General features: G+C 36.1%; 1 protein-coding gene across 3 annotated transcripts in view; it reads left to right on the top strand.

Annotated features, from left to right (window-relative positions):
• col19a1 (collagen, type XIX, alpha 1) overlaps positions 1–26648 on the top strand; it is a 367958-nt gene that overhangs the window by 227686 nt on the left and 113624 nt on the right. For all 3 annotated transcript variants that reach the window (XM_031902344.1, XM_031902343.1, XM_031902345.1), the window contains exons 19-24: positions 6860–6904; positions 14636–14677; positions 19543–19578; positions 22066–22101; positions 24247–24300; positions 24673–24717. In XM_031902344.1, coding sequence (XP_031758204.1) covers positions 6860–6904; positions 14636–14677; positions 19543–19578; positions 22066–22101; positions 24247–24300; positions 24673–24717 — 258 coding nt within the window. The remainder of the gene's footprint in view (positions 1–6859; positions 6905–14635; positions 14678–19542; positions 19579–22065; positions 22102–24246; positions 24301–24672; positions 24718–26648) is intronic.

Below are 26648 nucleotides of genomic sequence, written 5' to 3'. Positions count from 1 at the left end.
AGCCTCCCCAGATTATGAAGCCTCCACAGATTAATGCAATGTTTGGGGTCTAGTTAAAAAAGTATCCTCCAATTCACCAAGTCATTACTTTTATACATTATTAAAAAAAAAACAGGGAGCCCAGGTACAAATCATTTAAAGACAATATAATTATATAATTTACTCTCATGCTCATTTTGTACAGCCACATAAATTGATATTATCAATATAATGGCCTCTTATAAAGTTCATATGGTGCACACATGCATTAGGAGCAACAGCCACCAATGATTTCATGGTTAAGCTCTGTCTCTTGCAATTATAAAGAATTTTCCTACTGACTAAGAGGATGGAATATTACCAGGGGTCACTCAGGAATATGCAATCCCCAGAGAAAATGGTTGCTTTAATTGTTTTAAAATGCACTTGTTTAATACAAATTGACAAAACAGAGATGTATTATTTTTAGCTGAAAACTAACCAGGCTGAATGTAATATGAGTGTAGAATCATACACCATAGCAACTACTCCTCCTCTGCCATGCCACTCTGCCAGTCTCCACACAACATTTAAACAACTGACCCTGGCAGTTCACAACTCTGCTCTATTCTACTTATCTCAAAGTACTTACCAAACCGCTTATTAGGGCACATTCACTTACTTTGACACAGTGTGCAAAGTGCAATTTCGGTTGCAATTGCTGTGTTTTTTCCCCCACAATGCAATGTTTTTTTGTTCCCAGAATTTTAGCAGGTGATTCTCTTGATGAAATTGCTCTGCAGCTACTCAAGTTATTCCATTTAGCCAAAATAGATGCAACTGCTTGTATGCTCTGTTGCACCAAATATTTCCTAAGTGCCTTGTGTCATTTCTGATGTTTGGCGTGCAAGATACATGCGTACCATATACTTTCAGGGCAAGTGTGCAGCACCTATTGATGTAGGGCACTGACAGGACCCTGGAGCTACAGCCTAGTCAGGAGGGTTCCCCTGTGTCAATACATTTAGCAGTGCCCAATTCGGAATGGAGGGCAGGAAGGATGGAGGGGCACTAAGCACAACTATAAGGATGTGAAAGGAAGTGCAAAGAGTGCATTTTGCTGCAAGTACACTTTATAAAAGTGGTTTCACACGATACTCCCTGCAGGGAAAAGTGCAAGTTGCCAACTACGCTTGCGGACCAAAATTAGCTCTTTTGTGTTCTTTTTATGATCTACTTAACATCTCACTCATTTAAGATTTTACTAGAGCCACGCCCTTTCTCTTGAATTCCCTCTCATCTGACTTTCTCACAATCTCTCTCTTAAACAGTATCTTTTGTTAACACATCTTGACACATCTGAACACATTTCTTTAGAGAAGCTTACTTTTTGCTAGCTTAACATAACTTCACTATACAATATATGAAATAGCCACTTGCTAAAGCAATGCTCAATGCCACCATCTTTTCCTTTACTGACTCCTGATCTTGCCCACCTCCCTACCTGGTGTCTCATACCCTTTTTTTCCTTCCTGGTCACAGATGCAGAGAAGGTCAAAACTAGCCATTTCTTTGACTTGTGGCACTTAATGATACAATATTACCATAATAATTATATAGTTACACAATATATGCTGATTATGTGGCTGCAGCTATAGCAACACTGTCCATATTATTCTACTGTCCAATGCAGTGGTAAAGGCACACAGCCTCTAAAATGCTGTCACATTCCCTTGGGTGTTTATATCATTATTTTATTTCATTGTTATATATACGAGGAGGTTAGAAGTTTGTTAGAAGGAGTGTTTCCAATTCCAATTAAGCTTGGATATGTTTAACCAATATGATAGCTTGTTTATTCAGAGAAGGTTTGGGGATTTTCAGATGCATGCAATAAAGATAATACAATGGTATATTTTTATCCATAAACATTTTAAATCTGCACAAAATCGTGGCTGTGTTCATTCTAACAAAGTTTGTAATTAGTGTGCATTGACTTCTGACAGGTCTACTATTCAGAGCCAGCAAGCCTGGATTGCTAATTAGATACCCATCTGGTACCACTTCAAAACTAGTAACTATCAACAATTTGCTTGGCACACAAAATAGCAAAAGTTAACATAAAACATGAAAGAAAAACATGCAGTTAGAGCCGAGGCATGGCAGATTTTCATTAAAATGCAAAGAAACTTAGTTTTATTTAAATGGCAACTGTGACAGTTATTTATAAAGAAACTTACTTTTCTACATAGTTGGAGTGACTAGCATTTCCCTACATGCAAGCAAAACTTGTGGATAAAAAGGTTAATACAGGTGTGGGATCCATTATCTGGAAATCCATTATCCAGAAAGTTCTGAATTACAGGATGGTCATCTTCCATAGACTACATACATAGTTGCATAGTTACATAGGGTTGAAAAAAGACCATTGTCCATCAAGTTCAACCCATCCAATAAACCCAGCACACAACCTATACTAACCAATCTATACACTCACATACATAAACTATATATACAACCAGTAATACTAACTGTAGATATTAGTATCACAATAGCCTTGGATATTCTGCTTGTTCAAAAACTCATCCAGGCCCCTCTTATAGGCATTAACAGAATCTGCCATTACCACATCACTAGGAAGGGCATTCCACAGCCTCACTGCCCTCACCGTGAAAAACCACCTACGCTGCTTCAAATAGAAGCTCTGTTCCTCTAATCTATGGGGGTGGCCTCTGGTGCGCTGATTGTTTTTATGGGAAAAAAGAACATCCCCCAACTGCCTATAATCCCCTCTAATGTACTTGTACAGAGTAATCATGTCCCCTCGCAAGCGCCTCTTTTCCAGAGAAAACAACCCCAACCTCGACAGTCTCACCTCATAGCTTAAATCTTCCATCCCCTTTACCAGTTTAGTTGCAGTCTCTGCACTCTCTCCAGCTCATTAATATCCTTCTTAAGGACTGGAGCCCAAAACTGCACTGCATACTCAAGGTGAGGCCTTACCAGGGACCTATAAAGAGGCAAAAATATGTTCTCATCCCTTGAGTCAATGCCCTTTTTTATACAAGACAGCACTTTATTTGCTTTAGTAGCCACAGAATGACACTGCCTGGAATTAGACAACTTGTGATCTACAAAAACCCCTAGATCCTTCTCCATTAAGGATGCCCCAAACACACTACCATTCAGTAGATAGTTTGCGTTTATATTATTTCTACCAAAGTGCATAACTTTGCACTTGTCAACATTGAACCTCATTTTCCAGTTTGCTGCCCAGTTTTCCAATTTTGTCAAATCGCTCTGCAAAGCGGCAGCATCCTGCATGGAACTTATAGTTTTGCACAATTTAGTGTCATCAGCAAAAATAGAAACTCTGCTAACCACACTGGCCCAATTAGAAAATGTTCCATTTACCACCACTCTTTGTACTCTATCCTTCAGCCAGTTCTCTATCCAATTACAAATATTATGTTCTCGACCAATATTCCTCAATTTGATCATTAACCTTCTGTGAGGTACTGTATCAAACGCTTTAGCAAAATCTAAGTAGATGACATCAACTGCCATTCCAGCATCAAGGTTCCTGCTCACCTCCTCATAAAAGGCAACTAAATTAGTCTGGCAAGATCTGTTACGCATAAAGCCATGCTGGCACAAACTAATAGTATTGTGAACTGCAATGTATTCAACTATCCTATCCCTTATTACCCCTTCCAGAAGCTTTCCTACTACTGATGTCAGACTAACAGGCCTATAGTTTTCAGGCTGAGAACGAGATCCCTTTTTAAATAATGGCACCACATTAGCAATTCGCCAGTCTCTCGGCACCATGCCAAACCTCAACGAATCCTGAAAAATTATGTGAAGAGGCTTGGCAATCACAGCGCTCAGCTCATTTAATACCCTGGGATGAATCCCATCCGGTCCTGGACCTTTGTTTACCTTTACATGTTCAAGTCTCTTTTGAATTTCCTCCCGAGTGACCCATGCATCAGTAGCTAAATTACTAGAACTGGGTATATTAACAGGGAAGCCTTCATTATCTGGCTCCTCAGATGTATAGACAGATGAAAAATAAGAGTTCAAAATTTCTGCTTTTTCCCCGTTCTCATCAACCAACGTACCCCCCGTGATAATTAAGTTCCCACCCCTTCTTGCTTCATTTTTTTACTGTTCACATAATTAAAAAATAATTTTGGATTCTTTTTACTCCTAGCTGCAATATCCATTTCCATCTCTATTTTAGCTTGCTTTTTTGCATGCTTTATTTGCTTCCTTGTACCTGATGAAAGTTTCCGCTGTCCCAGCTAACTTGAATGCTTTAAAAGCACGTTTTTTATTACCAACCTCGAACCTAACTCTTTTATTCAGCCATAAAGGTTTTGCTTTGCGATGCCTCTCCTTGCTTACATGGGGGATATACTGTTGTGTATACCTGCAAAGCAATGTTTTGAAGATGTTACATTTTCTTTCTGTGTCTAACCCCATGAAAAGCCTTTCCCAGTTGACACATTGCAGAAATGCCCTTATACTGGCAAAGTCTGCACGTCTAAAATTGAGCGTTTTAGTTACTCCCTTATAGAGCTGTCTCTGTAGCATTATCTCAAAGGAGACCATTAGAGATGTAGCGAACTGTTCGCCGGAGAACTAATTCGCACGAAAATCGGGTGTTCGCAAGTTCGCAAGTTCGCGAACTTTTACCGATGTTCGCAATTTTGGGTTCGCCTTAGCTGGAGCCAAATTTTGACCTCTCACCCCAGAGCCAGCAGATACATGGCAGCCAATCAGGCAGCTCTCCCTCCTGGACCACCCCCGGACCACTCCCTTCCATATATAAACCACAGACCAGCAGCCATTTTACATTCTGCCTGTGTGTGCTTGATGAGTTAGCATAGGGAGAGAGCTGTGCAGGGGTTTGAGGGGCAGTTTAGGTAGCTTTGCTGACTAGTAATCTACTTTCTACTGCTCTGTATGTAGCTGCTGGGGACAGCTGTCCTTCTGATCTCATCTGCTGTAACCCAATAGTCCTTGTAAGGACTGCTTTTATTTTCTGATTACTGATTACAACAACGTATTTTTCAGAGACATTTTTGCCCTTGATCCCCCTCCTGCATGCCACTGTCCAGGTTGTGGCACCCTTTAAACAACTTTAAAATCAGTTTTCTGGCCATAAATGGCTTTTCTAGGTTTCAAAGTTCGCCTTCTCATTGAAGTCTATGGGGTTCGCAAAGTTCGCAAAAGTTCGCACTTTTTGGCAGAAGTTCGCAAACGGGTTCGCGAACTTTTTTTGTGAGGTTCGCTACATCCCTAGAGACCATGTTGTGATCACTGTTCCCCAAATGCTCACCCACACAAATGTTAGAGATAAGTTCAGTATTATTAGATATTACCAGGTCCAAAATAGAATCATTCCTAGTAGGTTCTTGAACCACCTGAAATAAAAAGTTGTCATTTAGCATGTTTACAAACCTACTAGCTTTTTCTGACTTAGCCACCCCATTACTCCAGTCAATGTCCGGATAATTAAAGTCCCCCATAATAACAACTTGACCCAATTTTGAAGCCTCCTCCATTTGCAAAAGTAGCTGGGACTCATCCCCCTCATCTATACGGGGTGGTTTATAGCATACACCAATGATCATTTTTTTTGTGACCTTCAGCCCTACTGAAATTTCTACCCAAAGAGATTCAACATTTTCATTGGTAATGTCTTTATTACATGGCTTTAAATCTGACTTTACATAAAGACAAACCCCTCCACCCTTTTTAATCACTCTGTCCCTCCTAAAAAGCGTATACCCATTTAAATTCACAGCCCAGTCGCATTTTTCAGCCCACCAGGTCTCAGTGATACCAATTAAATCATAATTTTCAATACATGCAATAGCCTGCAGCTCCCCTAATTTACCCGACAAGCTACACGCATTAGCCAGCATGCAGCGGAGATTACTACTTCTTCCTCTGATGCTTACATTAGCTAAAGGACAGTTAGAGCTAAGGTGAAAATTAGTCTGTTTCCCTTGTAACAATGGAAGCTCCTTATCTGATAAACTATATGCCCCCCTCACTCCTCCCCCACAACCCTTTACTGGTCCCACTGCCCCATCTACACTAGCTCTCCCATAAGAATCTAGCTTACCAACCCCCCCCCTTGTCTAGTTTAAACAGTGCCTTGTACTTTATGGTAACTAAGCTGCATGAATGCATATTAGTGGCAAAACAATCCTATTGGGTTGAAATGATTGTTTAATATTTTTAACCTATGGAGATACAAATTACAGAAAGATCCACTATCTGGAAAATCCCTGGGTTCCATACCTGTATTTTGTCACCTGTGCAAATTTCATATACATGTAAACAGCAAATATGAAGAGATTAGGCAGATGATCAGAAAGTTTCAGTTATCTGAAAGTAGTTCTGAATATAAAGCAGTGGTCACCTTTCAGTTAACTGTTAGTATGTTATAGCATGTCCTATTCTTATTTTTAATAGTTTTCTAATTATTTCAATATTTCATCAACTTATTTCCAACTGTCATTAACAAATAAAAAAAAAAAAAAACTATTGCTCTGTGAGACTACAGTTTTGTTGTTATTTTTACTTTTTACATATCTATTTAGGGTCTCCTCCTCTGGTTGGTTGCTAGGGCTCATTCGACCCTCGCATGCAGATAGCTGCTGAAATTCCAAACTGGGGAGCAGCTGAATAGAAAGCTAAATAATAATAAAGGCCAATTGTAAATATTACATTTTATGTATTACTGCCTACATAGTACCAAAAGATAACTTAAAGATGAACTGAAATACCCATTTTAGATCTCATACTGGGGAATTTTATTTGAAATCTTTTATTGAAAAAAAAATAAAAACATTTTCTAACTGTGCTCTATTTTTTTTATAAGGGTGTGCCTGGAGAGAGCGGACCCAGTGGCAAGAAAGGGGACAAGGTAAGTTACTATCTTTTGATTTGTCACTTTAGTACTATAGCAAGATTTGTTGCCATTTATCTCAGTTTGGATCATTTACTGAGACTGGGCAAATTTGCCTTAGCACAGTATCCCATAGCCACCAATCAATTTTTTGCTTAATACAATCATCCTGCAGCTGTCCCTCTATAAAAAAAGCTAATCGCTAATTTGCTGCTATGGGTTACTGGGTTACTTACTGTCCAGGTCCACATTGCCCAGTGTTAGTAAATGAGCCCAAGTGGCTTGATTCTGTTTATTATACCCACTTCCCTGCAGAATTCAAGTAAATGTAATTGCTATTTCACAGTCTGGTTTATCTTTTCATGTGCTAGGGATTTATGGGATGCATTTCTAAAAATGTCACCCTCATTATTATCATTGTTTCTGTCACATTCAGGCAATCTTTTTTTCTTCTTGTATTGCTTTTTCATTTTTGTATTGTTTTCTCTTTGTTTCTAAGAAGTATTTTGAATATGTAATGTACAGTAATCTCATTTGATTGCATGTGAGTATTCTCTATTTATTATACAAATGGCCCCTTCCTCTGTGGGACAGACAAGTAATCCTTTACTATACATCTGCAGCTGAGGTAAAACTTAAAATCAGCCTTGCTGTTATATAAAGGCCTCTTTCTAGGACCAAAACGTAGAACTTAAATTATGTGCAAAAATATAATGGTGTAAGTCGACGTTTCGGTCCTAGACAGAGACCTTTATCAAGACATTACAAACAGTTCCCCAAACCAAAGCTAAGAAGTAAATCAGGATTGTTTCTTGTGCTATGTAGATAGTAAAAAAAATAAAATAAGGCTGTAATACCAGCAAGATACATGTATTTGGAGGACTGCAGAACACCCTATGGCTTATGGTTGATATTTAGAACTTAACTCAGGTGGAAAAAATTGGCTGTCAGAGCTTTCCATAGCAGAGCAAGGGAAAAAGCCACACATTGGCAGTGATAGGGGGGTTCCTGAGCATAGGCCTATAATTTCAGCAATTTACCAAACCGTTGAAGAGAAAATACGACAGTTTTATAAAAATACATACATATGGGCAGGGTCCAAATTGTAAAGTTGGAAGGTAGCAGTGAAACAAAGAACATTGTAACAACTAGTGTGAGAAATACAAGCATTATGCAAAAATAAAAATGGTTATGATTACAACTTTCCTTTCTATGCAGCTTCTGTAAACCTTCAGCCTGGCAGTAGAGCAATCCCATTTCACCTTGCCATAAAATTTGTGAAACAACAAGAAAATTCACAAAATGGCGAGAAATCTGTGACGAATTTGTCGTGCGATTTTTTTTCGCCTGCATTTTTTTGTTGTCCACGTCCAATTTTGATGCAACTGTGACTTTTTTTGACGTGCAGCGAATTTTTCTGCTGAGAATTTTCACTGAAGTTTCACAAAACAATACGCAATACGCCGATGGTGAAATGCGTAAATAGTTAAAATAGGTTTAACTATAAGTTAGTTTCTTCCACACATTAATAATGCAAAGAAATATTTTCTGTATTATCAATACAGAAAATATAAAGTCATAAATCACACACAGCTGACAGAGCATTTGTATATAACTCATTTTTGTCACCAACCTTTTATCATCCTTAAAAGATGAGGTTTTATTTTAATGCTTTGGCCAGTAAGAATTCACTTTATATGGCTGTAACTACTCACATTGCTTTTTAGTTTTATAGTGTTTTATACTAAAGTACAACTGACACAGATATAGTGCATGAGTAACTTCTTCTGGCTTGTACCAAACCAATGCGCAGTTAAATGCTGTTTGTAACACAATTAACAAATGAAACAACTGAGAAATATTTTATTGCATATATTATTTTACCAAATTACTGCAAGGGACTGAGTTTCTGTGAATAATATTATTTTTCAATCATAATTGTTTGTGCAGTATGTCCCCTGCATGGGCTGCTCTTTATGATTAGCTGATGTGACATTACATTTTTAATATTCCGTATGATTTTGTTTAGCGAAACTTCTGTGAAAATTCGGCACGGAAAAATTTGTTGCACGGCACCAAAAAAAGAATTGCGCGACAAATGCGTTTCACGAATTTTTATTGCTGTTTCGCAAATTTCCTTGCAGTTTCGCGAATTTTATGGTGAAGTGAAACGGGACAAATTTGCTTATCACTATAACATACTATTAAGATATAGACAATCTGAAAAAAGTCAGTCAGTTTGGTGAATAATTCACACCATATATATATATATGCAGTATAATCCAGTCATATTTGTTTATATCCCCTGCAGGGGCAGTATGATTATTATCTGTTAGGCCATTTCAATAAGCTTGTATATAACCATTGCTGGAATACTGATTTCTGCATAAAGATTTCCATGACGAACAGTTAGGGTGATCCCTCTAGAGTCAATTTGTATTTGTAACATAGCATTGTAGTAAGAGAGCCTGAAGACAGAAAATTCAAACAAATATGTTATAATTCCATGCAGGATTGATTGTGAATATCTTTTTATGAGTTGAAAAATCATTGTTAATGTCAGAGGATCAGTTCACATCAGTTTGGAGAGTAACATGGAACATGAAATATATACACTTTTTACAGAAGCCTTCTGCTTATCCTACCCTGATTGTAAGGTCCTGAGGTGAATCAGAATGCAGTATAGAGGCAGGAGTGTCGCACTCTGAATTAAAAAGCACCTCAGAATCTTTTATTATTGTATAATGTTACTGGGTAATAAAAATCTTTGGAACTTGCTATTTAAACAAAAGAAAATTTGTTAAGCCACCAAATTCGTAATTTTTATGGATTTTTGTAGTATGAAAAAAAGACAAATCAAAAAAGCACAAATGTTGACTTATTTATTAAAAGATTTGAATATAAAAAGCGCGGATATAAATGCAAAACAAATACAGGTATCGGACCCCTTATCCGGAAGCCCATTATCCAGAAAGTTCCAAATTACGGAAATGCCATCTTCCATAGACTCATTTTGTAATCAAATACGTCACATTTTTAAAAATGCTTTCATTTTCCCTGTAATAATAAAACAGTACCTTGTACTTGATCCCAACTAAGATATAATTAATCCTTATTGGAGTCTAAACAATCCTATTGGGTTTAATTACTGTTTAAATATTTTTATTATCAGATTTAAGGTAGGAGATCTGAATTAAGACCCCTTATCTGGAAAACCCCAGGTCCCGAGCATTCTGGATAACAGGTCCCATACCTGTACATAAAAGACTATAAAAACTTTAAAATCCTTGTTTTTGTAAGAACTTTTGTGTGCTTACAACTGAAAATCACGAAAACCTTTAAAACTCCAAATTTAATAAAGAGTGTTACAATTTGCCTAGCCAGCTCCCATTGACTTCTACTTGACCTCGACAGCCTTTAGATGGCTTAGATTTGTATTAGTGCTTTTCGTGGTTTTATACAAGATGAATAATGAACTAAATAATGAATTTGTGTTTTCAAGTAATTATTCAAAAAACAATTTTAAGTGCTAAAAGGACTATTCAGGTGAAACAAAAAATACAAATGAAAATAAATCTGGCTGTAAATGTGTGATAAAATATAACTGATTAAAACATTTCAAAAATCTCAAATGTCTTCCCCTTTCATATGAAGTGTTAAAGGATCTTTATAATTTGTATGCCTGTATCTTCTCTGCAAATCTAGATCTATCTCTTTTGGAAAGGTGTTTGCCCTGTCTACGATTCCTTCGCTTTTCTCTTTGCCTCCTCCATTACTTTTCTGTGGAATACACCCTCAGTCGGTGCCATATTTCTTATCTGACTCAGAGTAATGGTCCCCATACACGGACTGATAGTAGCTGCCGATATCGGTCCCTTGGACCGATTCGGCAGCTTATCGGCCCGTGTAGGGGCAGACACGTGGGGCCTGCCTGACCGGTATCTGGCCTGAAATACACTTAGGGGCAAATTCAGTATCATGTGTAAGCCAACATCACCGGTGATGTTGGCTTACACACTATAATAAAAGTCTCTTCCACCTTATAAACCAGTAAATATTTCAAAACAAAAGATATTTTCCTCCACAATTATGAAGCACAATAAATATTAAAATGATAAAAATCACACATAGTTAAAACAGTGAATTCTAAATTGCTGATGTATTAGAGGCAAAGATATAAATCTGACCACCCAGCAAATACAGTGGCAGAAAATGAAATTACTTGGGGAATGTAATATAGAATGGAAAAAAATGGTGGCTATTGGACAAAAATGTTGCTTTGTGAACAATTTTGTTCAAAATTACCTTTGCGAACCCTTTGTAAACTAAATTTTTTTCGTTTATGAAACTGGACAGTGTATGTAAAAAAAACCTTCTTAAAAAGGGAGAGGAGGGAAGTTGTCTCTGCAGTCTGTCCTCCCTCATCTGCTCAATCCTGTGCAATTGCACCTATTGATGGTGGGGTATGCTGGAGATGCAGCCACCCCTGAACTCACTGGCATTTACCATTTACAGAAGGACACAGGGCAGGATGTGCATGTGGTTAGTAATTTAAAAATCTTAATTTCACTAAAAAATGACATTCACGGAGGACAGACAGACATTATTAGTAAAACCAGGTCAACATTATGGGGTAAAATCTGGATAAAGCACCCATTGAGATGTATTAGTAGGACCACAAACAAGTGTGTGAAATACAGGAAAAGGGTAAGATTAAGGCTTGACTGTAAGTTATAACTAGAAGCCATAGGTGGAAAGCACAGAAAACACACAACTCCTATAATTATTTTATCATCGGTTATCGGGTAATACAACACTCAGGAACACAAAGCATAGACGTTATCAGAGAGTAAAATGAAACAAAAAGAAAGGCTGCTTCTGCCTGAGGTCCTGAGGTCTGATGATTTATTGATAATTGTACATGTGTTTTAGCAGAGGCAATTCTCAGTATTGTCTATGGCAGGGTATTTTTTGGCGTTTAGTAGCTGTGACACGTAGCTGCTACTAAGTAGCTTCATGGTTCTTCATCCTAATATTGTACTAAAAATACCAATTAATATAGTTCCACATACACATTTAACCCTCTTTTTATCAAGAAAACTGATATTTTTTCTTAGAAGATATAGGGGCCCATTTACTTACTCACGAACGGGTCGAATGCGTCCGATTGCGTTTTTTCGTAATGATCGGTAATTTGCGATTTTTTCGGAAAATTATTGCGACTTTTTCGTTACCAATACGATTTTTGCGGAAAAACGCAAGTTTTTCGTAGCCATTCCGAAAGTTGTGATTTTTTCGTAGCGTTAAAACTTGCGCAAAACATCGCGCCTTTTAAGTTTTAACGCTACGAAAAAAGCGCAACTTTTCGCCCAAGTTTTAACGCTATGAAAAAATCGCAACTTTTGGAATGGCTACGAAAAACTCGCGTTTTTTCGCGCAAATCGTATTGGTAAGGAAAAAGTCGCGATAATTTCCGAAAAGTCGTAAGGGCGCCGAAAAAATCGAAAAAAATACGAAAAAGTCGCAAAATGTTCGTTTTCCAATCGGAATTTTTCCAATTCGGATTCGAATTCGTGGGTTAGTAAATCAGCCCCATAGGCTTAATAGCAAGTGTATAAAAGAATATACACAAAGCATTCTTAGCTTACAGGACCGTCTCGGGGCTCTGTGTTTGGTTATTACAATCACTGTGCCCCACACAATAACTGCTGCCTTGTATTCACTTTCCATATGGATATGAACTGCAGTGCACTGAGTATACTTTCCTCCTAATCTTCAAATTATAAAGTTTTACCTAAAAACTCACATGCTCAGGGAAGCTTGATACTTTCCTTATTTCTCCTTCTCTAAATACACTGCACATATTATATTTCTCTGTGTGATTTCACTTACCTTGTTCATCCTCAGGCACCTTTTTCACCAGTAGTTTCAGTAAATAATTGAAAACAAGTATTGCTTCCTCCACAAAACAAAGAGCTGCTCAATAAATACCATAAATCACACATAGTTAAATCAGACTATGCAATGGGGAAATATATATATATATATATATTCATCCATAAAGTACTTTCAATACCAATATTATAAGTGTATCCTTTAAAACATTAGTTCTTATATCAATACTTTTAAATAGTGATGAGCGAATCTTTCCCGTTTCGTTTTGCCATCAAATCCAACAACAAGAAAATTGGTGAAACTTGTCGCTCGCGCTTTTTTGTGTCGTCCGTGTCTTTTTTGACACGACCGCGCCAATTTGACACGACTTTAACTTTTTTGACGCACGATGAATTTTTCCACTGCGAATTTTCACTGAAGTTCGCAAAACAATTCGCCGATGGTGAAATTCGGAAATACGCTGCAAATCCATGCCTGGTGAAAAAATTCGCTCAGCACTACTCCCAGTTCTTCATATCTTTCTTTCCCTTTAACCAGGATGAGGAACTTGCAGCTCTTTAGATATTAGAGAAACTACTCAACTCTTTAGCTTTTGGTGGGAGTTACAATACAGCAAGATTGGGGATGCTTCTAGTTGCTCATCCTGCCTACCTCCTTCTTTAAATATCGAATAACCATTGTATCTTACTGAGATATACATGGAGCTGACCATGCGTAATATCAATAGATCCCCTTTTAAAGGATACTGATCTAATCTGACCTTTCTGCTGTGTCAACCATAGGACTTGCTAAACTGGGACATTTTTACTAACCAATAACCTTTGTTACTGTTTGCTAAAAAATACAAACACGTAAATGATTAGCTTCAGGGTCAATTTGTACCACTAAATGGTAATGGTAAACCCCTGCCAGGGCTATCCATACAGCACCTGCCAGTGACAATCTGTGTTACATATAACTACAGCAAGGTAAATTATCACCACAAAATAACCTCATATATTGCTGTTTTAATTATGATATTTCTTTTTCTAATAAAAGGTCTATTTTTCCTTTAACACCTGGGTATTAAGTAACCACTTCGTTACTGTTTATTCATGCTTTCATTTTTATTTTGTTTACCAATTGCATCCAAAGCTTTTCAAATATAGTTTGATATTAATTTTTTTTTTCCAGAAAAATGTTTGAATATCCCTCTCCCCCGAGACTTGCAGTTACATTTTAAAATAACCATAGCAAGCTATTTGTGATAAATTGTTTTCCAAACATTTTGTAGTTTGTCCTGTTCTAAACGGAAATGTGCAGTTTTGTCAGCATAATAATTTAGTTTACATGAAAAAAAAATTAAGCGGCTGTCTGGGCCCATCAATTACTTTTTGCTGCTTTGATTTCTTGTGTGCTGTCCTTCTAAAGCCTTTCAGATCATGTTTCAACAAAAAAGATCAGCCTTGTTTTTCATTTATCACCGATAATGTAAAGTTACTGAAAAAACATGGATTTAAAGCTGCACATTGAAAACAGACGTAGACAGAGCTATATGCAGGTGGCAGAGGAATGATTTACTTACCAAGTTCATTTTATTACACTGAATGTTTATTTTATATATCTACAATAGATTATAAATAGCCCTCTGCAACAACTTGATTATTATTTAATGTCCCGTCTATTCATGTATTGTATAGAAAACAAATCCTCATTACAGAAATGGCACTGCTTCTCATCCCAGCTTCATTTTCACAGGAATGCGTCTGTTTTATCTTCTTTTTGTATATTAAGGCATGTAGGCACTTGGCAAATTACCCTTTTTTATATAATGATAATTTCAGTAAATTTTTTTCTTATTGTTTTGATTTGCAGGGGGATGTTGGTCAAAGAGGATTGCCCGGCCTGCCAGGACTGGTAATTATATAACAGAGCAAATTAGGTTTTCGATTGTACAGCTTGTGAAGTAGATGCCATAAAATCCATAAGGTTTAGTGCCTAGCCAGCAGAGCAGGCAGCAACACAGCTAATAAATACAGGCAAATGGCTTTCTGTAAAATCATTATTTTGAAACAAAATAGTCCTGTGTGGATGTTGTCCTGCATGCTTCACAATCATAAAACCATACAAAAGCTATGATGTTTCAGTAATACAGATAAGAGTCTACTTTGTCACAATTTATTTTACATTGCAGTCATATACATTGAATGTTTAGACATTAAATATTAGTAATGTATGTGGAGCATGAATATATATATATTTTTTTTTTCCTTTTTTATGGATACATGTAATACAGGTATGGGACCTGTTATCCTGAATCCTTGGGACCTTGGGTTTTCCAGATAAGGGATCTTTATGTAATATGGATCTGCATACCTCAAGTCTTCTAAAAATGATTTACACATTAAATAAACCCAATTAAATTAACTTAATAAGGGTTAATTATATAAGGATTATATATATATATATATATATATATATATATATACAGTATATATATATATATATTACTTAGGATGAAGTACAAGATGTTTTATTATTACAGAGAAAAAGGAAAATCATCTTTAACATTTTTAATTATTTGATTAAAATGGAGTCTATGGGAGATTGACTTCCAGTAATTCAAAGCTAAGGGGCTTCCAGATAACAAATCCTATACTTGTATTACAAATCTTAGGAGGTGATTTATCAACAGTTAAGTTTGATTTTTTTCACTCAATTCAAGTTGTTTTTTGTGCTTGAATTCAAGTTATGGGTCAATAACTTGAATGTCTAATATTTAATAAGTGCAAAAAAAACAAAAACTCGAATGCAAAAATGTGCCTTGTAGTCAGGCCATATTCTCAAACTCTAATTTTTTGAGTTTTTCAAATTTTTAGATCTCCTAAACTCGAAAAATGCAAGATATGTGAGTTTTTTATTTGATTTTTTCCTTATTTATAAAAAAGCTACCATTCGATATGAGAGTATTCGATTTAGAAAAACAAACTTGAATTCACAAACTCAAAAATTGATAATAAGCCCACACACAGGCAGGAAATGAGAAAATAACAAATATAGTGACTCAAATGTTAATGATATTGGGTTAAGGGGACTTTTTTTTATCCTGCAGCAGGATTATTATTGAGCATGTTATGATCCTAATTTCTGCACGTATCAAGTGTCTAATGAGGGAAGTGTACAGAACAGAGAAGAATTCCATAGTGCAGCTTTGAACACATCTTCCCATTCCAATTATAAACACCTCAATTCCTGTAAAAAAAGAAAGAGAATTTCTTAATACATCAGAGAGGCAAACAGACACCTGTCCAACTGACATGATTATCCGCTGTCCCATTTGGGTGGATACTTACAACAACTGCTGAATGGTAGAATACATGGTAGCCATTATATTGGGCAGAAGGTTCTCCCATAGACTCCATTATAAGTGAATGATTCTACTTTGTAAAAATGATTTCCTTTTTCTCTGTAATAATAAAACAGTACCTTGTACTTGATCCTAACTAAGATATAAATAATTCTACTGGAGACAAAACAATCCTATTGGAGTTAATGAATGTTAAAATGATCTTCCAGTAGACTTTAGGTATAGAGATACAGAGATTACAGAAAGGTCCCTTATCTGGATAAGCCCAGGTCCAAAGCATTGTTGATAACAGGTTCCATACCTGTAAGTGTACTCAGAAACAACAATAATTTCTACCAAACCTCTGGCATTGTTGTTAGAGGAAAGAATTTGCCCAATGCATGTATGTATAAATCATACTGGAAATACACATACACTATAAAATAGTTTTTAAATTGTTAATGTAAATAACATTTTGAAGGGAAAGTTTTTATAAAAATTATAGTTAAACTTTAACAAAATGACATAACATTAAGCTGCTTTTGTTGAAAAATAAGATTGACATTGCTTCCATTGATAAAATTTCAGACAAGAGACTTTAATTTCCTTTATCTTTTCACTTTTTTGTGGTAGGATGACAATATCATGACCTTCCATAAAGTCATACACAGAGACAGTGATAAATTCTCCTTTAGAACATTGTTTCTCAAACTGTCAGACAGGCAGGCAATTCTGGTGAGGCTCTAGTGGACACCTTATTTCCCATATGTGCCTATAGATGCTGTTGCTGTTTCATATAGTAGTTTATTTAAAGTTTCATTGTCCTCTTTTCCTGAACTGAAATGGCTAGTCTAGATTGTATGTTAGTATTATGAGTCTAAAGGATTTTTTTTCTGCATTGATAAGAAAAAAAACATTTTGTTTAAGTTATTTTTTGTTACAACAGACACTATGCAAAAAGCTGGATTACAAGTATGGGAAGAGGCTTCCTTCCTTTAAATGGTATAATATAAATAGTATTTTACCCCAAAAGAACAGAAACCTATGAAGGATTTTATAGAGAGTGAATAAATGTTTGTGAAGGCAAGTTGGTATGTGCTGCAATACAAAACAGAGGGTACTATACTACAAATGAACAACAGTAATTATTTTTGGATAATTATTTATTTTTGGACCATTAAATATTGAGTTCTAATAAAGCAAAGGCACTTAATCTCTTTGAGTGGTGTTTCTGGTAATACCAATAGCTTTTCACAGTCTCTGGTAGTTAAACAGAGATATTGCATATAAAGTAGATTTTCATCACTTCACTTAAGTTGTCACAGTTGTAATAGTGATTTTTAAACAAATATCCAGTTTATAATGTTTTTATGATTAATCAGTCTATTTTTTTAAAATATCGTTACCTTCAAATTTTATATCTATTTTCAACAATCCATACTGGTGCATTGCCTGCAGTTAGGCTGGAACTCTGGGGAAAATGCTGCATTGTGGTTAAAAAAAACACGGTGATGAGTTTTGCACTTGGCACATTGCACTGCATTCATTAATCTGACATTTCTGTAATTCAAAACACAAAAAGGCTGCTAAACATATTTGGAATAGGATTGTTTTGCCACTAATATGGATTTATGAAGCTTAGTTATCAGCAAGTAATGTGTTATTATTACACAGTAAAAAATAATCAGACCAAAGATAATAAGTTTGTTTAAGTAGAACTCTGTAAATGGCATTCTTGCATTTCAAAGTCTACAGTACCTGGCAATAAATTGTTATGAGTTGCTAGAACTCGTGCATACGAATTAGGATCTAAGTATAAGTATCTTCTCTAAGCTGGACAGAAATGGGACTACATTTTGTTATTGGCAAAACTGGATGAATGATGCTCAATCTGCTGGAAGTCTGTTAGTTGTGTTGGTGGGCCAGGAACTAGTAGAATTTAAAATTCTCCTTCTTTCCAGTCACTGGATTGTTATAAAGTTTTAACTTTCACATGTACAGCCTGGTTGCATACAAACAGGTCATTTGACTTGTATGCTTGAATTATTGATCATCATATCGACCTATGTGTATGTCGGGCCCAGTTAGATTTTCTAATAAGTAATGATTGGTCAAATATGTCTATTTATACAGTTGCAAAAAAGCTTTTTTGTAAAATGTTTCAATTGCTCCCACCACCATTAAAAAATATTCTTAGTAGATGATGGGTTCCATTGCGTTGGTCTGGCAGCTTATTCCTTCTCGCTCATCTCTAGTAGAGCAGTAATTAATTAACCTATATGAAATCTTTATGAAACAGATCTTGAAACACAAATATTAAAGCGCACATTGGGAAAATACTAATACCTCCCCTGCAGTATAAGAATGTTTATGACTCTAAAGTGATGAATAAAAAGGCTAAGATCATTTAACTGACTTTAAGAGATAAATAAAATATTCTGCTGGCTTTTGGCTCTGAGTTAGAGCAGCATGCCAGTCTTTTGCTTACAGCCACATTGGGAAAACCATGTTGGCAGGAATGAAATGTTAAGCCTATCTGTATTTCACACAATTTCCATCTGGCATGACTCCTCAGACAAAACACATTATTGACATCTCTTCTGTTTAAAATAGGGTTATCAGGTCTACTATCCAATTTGATGGTTAGGCTTATTTGGAAACATTAAGTAAATTCCCCCTGTGGATATATCATTGTGAAATTACCGGAAAATTGCACAAGTCTCAACTCATCTGCATATCTGATTCAAATGCCAAGGGGAGAGTTAATTCTGTACACAATATATTTGTGAAGGAATGTTATTTTTCTAAAATTGGAGTTTACATTTTAGAATTTCTTCATAGCGTAAATGAGACTAAAAATAATGTAAATATCTACAGATAATCACTTTTTCAATTATGCAGTTCCAGAGTCATAGGTACTGAATTTCGAATTAGCTACGGAAATATTAGTATCTCCTTATTTATATTAAATATTCACATCTCCTTTTTAATATAAAAACATATTTTGACAGAAAAATAAGCATCCCAGTGCTCTCCAACTTTGCCCTGTGTCTGATTGTCAGATATACAGTATGTTTATATTTAAATGATTGTATTCTACAAGTCTTTGGAACCATACATAAACTCAAGGTACTCAAAGTCCCTTGGATATAAATACATAAATATGGTCAATCCATGCAGGAACTTTAGAAAAATTATTATAAAGATTACAGGAGACTTTTCCAACTATAGATTCAGTGGCTGCAGGCAGTAAGCCTGCAGCCACTGAATCTATAGTTGGAAAAGTCTCCTGTAATCTTTATAATAATTTTTCTAAAGTTGCTGCATGGATTGACCATATTTATTTAATACATCTTAGTCAGACTTGACGAATGAATGAAATATTGTACAAGGAATTTGTCACACTTTGTTTATGTTTCATGTCTTATGATTACAGGTTGGGTCTGTTTCAAAAGGGGAAAAGGGAGAACCAGTAAGTATTTATTATTAAAATGTAAAATCAGACTGAAAAACTTTATTTCATAGAAACGCTGAGTCATTTGAGATTCTATCTATATCAGCTTTATATAGCCAGTTGCCTTGAGGCTTAATAAATAGATACTGTAAGCATATTAGACTATTCTTGGCCTACAATGTTCTGAAACCAAAAATCAGCCACTGTAACTGCTACTTTTAAATTAGCTGGTTTACTTAAATAATTTGTTCGATTAAAGCTAAATAAACATAACAGAAAGGTTATATCTCCTAGGCAACCATAAAGCGCTATGCCTGTTTTCTTCTGCTAAGTAGCAAAAGGTTTAGCTCATATTTAAAAATAAGCAGTATGTAAAGTAAAAAAAAAAAAAAACATGGGAGAGCTTTGAACTAATAAGCATGAATAGTGCCCAGATAATCATAAGCAAAGTGAGCTTAAGATCAGTATATGATTTTGCTAGTTAGTCAGATTCAGATCATATGAGAACCTGTGACTTGACTGCTTGTTTCTTTTCAAATGTTATTGTTTTAACAACAAATCTACCAAGTACTGGCTTGGGAAGGAAGGGGGGGGTGAATGCTTATGCAATCAACAAATATTTTTGTAACAATGAAACAAATGAAAAATGTGGAAAAGTCCAAGGGGGTGAATATTTACACAAGGCACCATATTTTCTCAGGCTTGAGTTAAGGTGGCCATACACAGACAATCCTTACTGTGATGGCTTGTATTCCTACACTGTATGACTACCTTTGCTCTTAACCCAAAAAGTAAAGATTGCCTTCCAGCTTGCAACAGATTATGCTTACACAGTGGTATGGATTTCCTCCAGGGTCTTTGTGCCCTAATGTGTTCTTATGGCTGTTTCCCATACCTGTAGCGATCCTAAGCTTCATTGAGGATCCCAGTGTGTTGACTTAACAACCCACATTGGTTCCTTAGATCCACCAATAATTTTACATTTAAATATCTAACTGTCCACAAAAATCCTTAGTTGTAAATCTATACATAAACACTACTATTTTTTGTAACACACACATATATATATATATATATATATATATTTTTTTTTTTTTTTTTTAATTATTAAGTCTGTAATTCTGATCTGTTCATCTACAAATAAGCTATTACTATAAGGAAGGTTTTAATAGTTTTGCCAAGAACCATAAATTGCATTTGTCCACTGATAATCATCTCATGATCATATGTAGATACTAAAACCAGTGTATTCTGCACATCTTATGTGTTATGTGCTATGTAAGTGTGAGCCCTACAGCACAATTTCTGTTTGGATGACTGCCACCATGGGCTACAAATTGATGTAATATTGCTTTTAAAGCAAACACATGATTTTTGTTACTCCAGGATTAACAATATATAAATGTATACAAAACACTTTGCTTTGTGGCATTTGTGGTCCTTTAACTTTAATGTTGGTGGTCAGGTTATAGTCCAAATGAATTTTAACATTTTGGTATTAGGGATGAAGCGAACATCGCCAAAAATGTTCGCGAACCCGTTCGCGGACTTTCGGCAAAACTCGCGAATATTCGCGAACTTTGCGAACCCCATAGACTTCAATGGGAAGGCGAACTTTAAAACCTAGAAAAGCCATTTCTGGCCAGAAAACTGATTTTAAAGTTGTTTAAAGGGTGCCACGACCTGGACAGTGGCATGCAGGAGGGGGATCAAGGGCAAAAATTTCTCTGAAAAATACTTTGTAAAAAAACCGCAAAAAAAAACCGCAAAAAAATAACACCAAAAAAAAACCGCAAGCTATTCCTATGTATATGCAAAGGCGAAAAACCGAAGCGAAAAAAAGCGGAGGAAAAAAACGAGGCAAAAAAACGCGGCGCAAAAAAAAACGCGGCGACGCAAAATGGCGAACATCGCCAAAAGTTCGCGAATTTGCGGACTTGCGAACACCCGATGTTCGCGCGAATTAGTTCGCCGGCGAACAGTTCACTACATCTCTATTTGTTATTCAAGGTTTTATAATTATAGATTCAAATTAAAGTTTCAGAAAAAGGATTAGAGGATACATGTATATGTAAGATATATTTTTATAAATCATATCATGATTATCTTCTGCTCTTGCAATTTAGGAAAAACTATAATGTAATTGGCAGTGCCAGAAGTTAAATAATCTTTGTTCAGATTTGAGAAGCTGACAAGGTTTTGAAACAATTTCTTGTTCACAAAGCATAGGCAAATAATTTTTCATTTACTTAAATTAATTGTGTGCAGTAAATTAAAAACATTTATGCTCATATTTACTTATGGCAATCTTTATTTGTTCCTTTCCATTACCCGTTACATTTGGATACAGGCTTTCGATTTAATAATCACATTTTTCTGCTGTGCAAAGTACTCATTTTCCACTGTGGTTTTTTTTTGGAGTCTTGCATATTGCATTCTGTTCATTAAAAAGAAACACTGAACATTCTCCAGATGCTTGGTGTATTAAATTCCTGTTTTTTCCAGGGGGGAACTGATAACAAAGGAGAGCAAGGTGTTAAGGTACAGTATATTAAATTGGTATGGACATGTTACTATTAATAATAAAAATGGTGTCATTATCATTAAATGTAATGACTGTTATTAATATTTTGGGTGAGTTTCCATTCAACCCCCCCCCCCCCCCCCCCCAAACCATCATTATCTGAGAGTATAAAGGTCTGATCTGTGAAGACAACAGCAGATTCAGATATGTCAATCAAGCCAGCCTAGGGGCAGCTTTATCCTACTGTTGGCTGGATTAATGTGTGATTGTCCAGTGGGTGTGTAGGTGTATTAGATCCTCAGGTAATGCTGGGCTAGGGGGATGGTGTGGGGGCAGAAATACAATAAAGAAGCACGTGAAGCTTCTTTGTTAGCCATACTAACACAATACCTATCAATGTGTCGATTTCATTTTAAACAGCTTTCTATCATCATCAACATAACTATTTATTTTCTGTTCAGTTGAATAACCTAAATGTAACCAGATTAACCACCCTAGAGATTTTTCCCTTTTAAAGTTTCAATTAATTCTCTATGCATATCTAGATTTGCTGCTAATTCTTCTTCTAAACATTTCTCTCTACAGTCTTAATAACCATCTAATGTACAACTAGTTCTGCTTAATATGTTTAGTTCAAAAGCTGAAGTTTCTCCCCCCGCCATCTTTTGAAAAGATCATTTATAAAGGCTGCTGATGCTGTACCTACTTAGATGAAACAATGGACATTTTTCATTTTGGACAAACCAACTGCAGTGTGATATGATTGCAAGGACTGTCCCCCAGGGCAACAATACATGCCCGCGTGGTTGGACAATAAAGACAAAGTTAGCCAAAATGCCCAGTGAAATTTGTTCATGCCTAGTAACCCTCGGATAATACTAATATTCACTCAAGACATAGTAACATAGTAACATAGTAAGTTGGGTTGAAAAAAGACATACGTCCATCAAGTTCAACCATAATGCCTATATATAACCTGCCTAACTACTAGTTGATCCAGAGGAAGGCAAAAAACCCCATCTGAAGCCTCTCTAATTTGCCGCAGAGGGGAAAAAATTCCTTCCTGACTCCAAGATGGCAATCGGACCAGTCCCTGGATCAACTAGTACTAAGAGCTATCTCCCATAACCCTGTATTCCCTCACTTGTACTGAGAGCTATCTCCCATACCCCTGTATTCCCTCACTTGCTAAGAATCCATCCAGCCCCTTCTTAAAGTTATATAATGTATCAGCCAGCACGACTGATTCGGGGAGGGAATTCCAGAATTTCACAGCTCTCACTGTAAAAAATCCTTTCCGAATATTTAAATGGAACCTCCCTTCTTCTAAACGAAGTGGGTGCCCTCGTGTCCGTTGGAAGGACCTACTGGTAAATAAAACATTAGAGAGGTTATTATATGATCCCCTTATATATTTATACATAGTTATCATGTCACCTCTTAAGCGCCTCTTCTCCAGTGTAAACAGACCCAACTTGGCCAGTCTTTCTTCATAACTGAGACTTTCCATACCCTTTACCAGCTTAGTTGCCCTTCTCTGGACCCTCTCTAACTCAATAATGTCCCGTTTGAGCACTGGAGACCAAAACTGAACAGCATATTCTAGATGGGGCCTTACCAGCGCTCTGTAAAGGGGAAGAATAACCCCCTCCTCCCGTGAATCTATACCCCTTTTAATACAGCTCAAAACCTTGTTTGCCCTTGCAGCTGCTGCCTGGCATTGCTTGCTACAGCCAAGTTTATTATCTACAAGGACTCCAAGGTCCTTCTCCATTAGGGATTTGCCTAGTGCAGTCCCATTAAGGGTATACGGGGCTTGCATATTTTTACATCCCAGGTGCATGACCTTACATTTATCCACATTAAATCTCATCTGCCACTTAGCTGCCCAGATTGCCAGTTGGTCAAGATCCTGCTGCAGGGATGTCACATCCTGGATAGAATTGACTGGTCTGCAGACATTTACATAATAGTAATACACATTGTTATACTGTACCATGTACCAATGGGCAGTTCTGCCCAGGGTCATAGTATATCACTCACTTACAATTTGCTGCTTTTATATTATTTTGCACAACTTTGCTTTTATAGCTGCATTTAATACATCATGGATGATATTCAAGACAAGAATAACATTGTATATTGCTTTCATAAATTCTTAGGGAGAAACTGGAAATCCAGGATTACCAGGGATGACTGGCCTCCCAGGAATACAGGTAAAATTAGTTGATAGTAATAGATGGATTCACAAACATAAGCAAAATATGTATATTAAATGCTGTGCTTTTAAACTCCTGATATAGGTTTTTTCAGAACTGACTTTTTTTTCTGGCCAACACAAGCAAACTGTGTTTTTGTGTTTTCCCAGAATGTACAGCATTTTTATGTGGCCCCTATAAAACTCAAAATCATGGTCCTACTGTAATTGTTGCATTAATATCTTGAATTGTAGCAGTAAACATTGAAAATAATTTTTGAATGTTTTCACTCAATACACACATTATACTTGTGATTGCTAAGTGATGGTCATTATTTTTATAACACGTGATTATTATATTTTCTTTTTATATTTTATATTTTTTTTACAGGGTCAAAAAGGGGAACCTGGTGCAATTGGACAACCAGGGGAAATGGTATGTAAAGAATATAACAAGAAAGGAAACGTTGTTCTCACCAGTACATTTAAACCTTTAGGCAGGGGTGTGATGAGGCTGTGACCACTAAATTCAAATAGACAAAAATAAAAGGTTCTCTGCACTCACCCTTTATATAAAAAAAAAATGTTGGACTGGCCAGACCAATAATGACTTTGACATAATTGGCCAGCTTGAATATACTGAATATATGGACAAACAATCCCTGTTTGGTTAAATGGGGAGGGCATTCCTTTGTAGATTAAAGGAGAAGGAAAGTCACATGTTAGACACCCCAATGATTGTAATCCCCTACATGATACCCCTGGCCAGTGCTCCTGCACCAGCTTGGGGAATATGCGAGTGAGCATTTCTCTTCTGTCTGTCTTCTTCCTTCAGAATCTTGGGGCTGATGCATTTGGCACCCCAGTGATTTTGCCTTTCCTTCTCCTTTAATGCAGAAAATATGTTTATGTCCTATATATATATACTGTATATATATATATTAATAATGGGTGAGTGCAGAGGACCTATTGTTGCTGTCTGTATGCAATGGTATATCCAGATTTTATGATATTTTAAAGGACACTTAAACCCCCCACAAAAAATTGTAATCAGTGTACAGACTCTGCTTTTTAAAAGGCTAATAGTAAGGCTGCAGCATCCCCCCAAAAATAAATTTTGCCTAATAAAAGAAAACATAATTCTAAGCAACTTTCTAATATGAACTTATTAAAAATGTTCAATGTTTTTGTAAATGTAATTGTATAGAAAGCAGCATTAGCTGAATTCCTGGTTGTTCCTGGAACTTTTTAAACAATGTTGCAAAGGTCAGTCTCCTCCAGCAAGTCAGGTCTGTCAGTCTGCTGACATTTGTTACATTGTTTCATAAGTCAGAGCCACCAGGGCAGAGAATAGAAAGGACAGGCAGACACTGCTTTTATTAGCAATTAGGTATAAAAATCACGCAAAAACCACTACAAATTTGTAATGATGTATATGGCAAAGTTGCTTAGAATTTTGTTTTCTTTTATTAGCCAAAAAATTATATTCTGGGTTGACTTCTCCTTTAACCACTTGGCATTCCTTCTCCTCCTCTAATGCACTTGGCCCCCTCTAAAGAATTTCCATAGAAACTCTGCTATAGCTGCACACTCTGTTGGAGAAACATGTTTTTTTCTCCTAACCCCCTGTACTAAACTCACCTTAACCATTGCAGTGCTCAATCCTAACAGGACCAAAGTAAGCTCTGCCTGTGTAAGCCTGCATTCTTTATTGCATGGACTTTATAGCACACGTGCTGTTTGCAGATGCAAATGTCATTGATAAAGTTGCTGTTTGTTTTAGGAAAATATGATGGTGTTGGAAAACGGAGGGGATACAGTATATGCAATACAAATGGTTTGGTTTGGCGAGGGAGATGTGCCCAACTTATATATATGGTAGATAAATGTCCTTTAATATGGTATTGTCATAAATGCCTGTAATAACTGTATAACTGCAATATTTATGGTCATTGAATACTGTAGATAATATTGCCCATACTTTATTATAACTATTACTAATTACTATCTGGTTGCTGAAAGAAATGACCTATGTTTTTAGAGTACATTTTTATTACAGTAAAATACCAGACTGTTTTTATATTAGTTTTCCATCAGTCAGGCAAAGTAAAAACTTTGCATCCCACTATGAGAGCATAATTTGTAAATGTAATTGTCTCAAGTTAATTCTGCTAGATTCATTCTGTTAGATATAGCTATTTCTGACATTAAGGTATGCACTTGATAATAACCATAGGGATGCTTATATTGTTGCTTTATTATATTAGGGGGAACAGATATTACACTCTACACTCTAGGAGATTCACCATAAAACATCACACACTAGCACTTGTCAGACAGTTTAGAGAGCTTCTTGTATACACCCAA

This window comes from Xenopus tropicalis, chromosome 5 (genome assembly GCF_000004195.4).
Source record: "Xenopus tropicalis strain Nigerian chromosome 5, UCB_Xtro_10.0, whole genome shotgun sequence".
NCBI classification, from domain to species: Eukaryota; Metazoa; Chordata; class Amphibia; order Anura; family Pipidae; genus Xenopus; species Xenopus tropicalis.
Note: the sequence above shows the minus strand (reverse complement) of the source record. Positions and strands in the feature narration are given on the sequence as shown.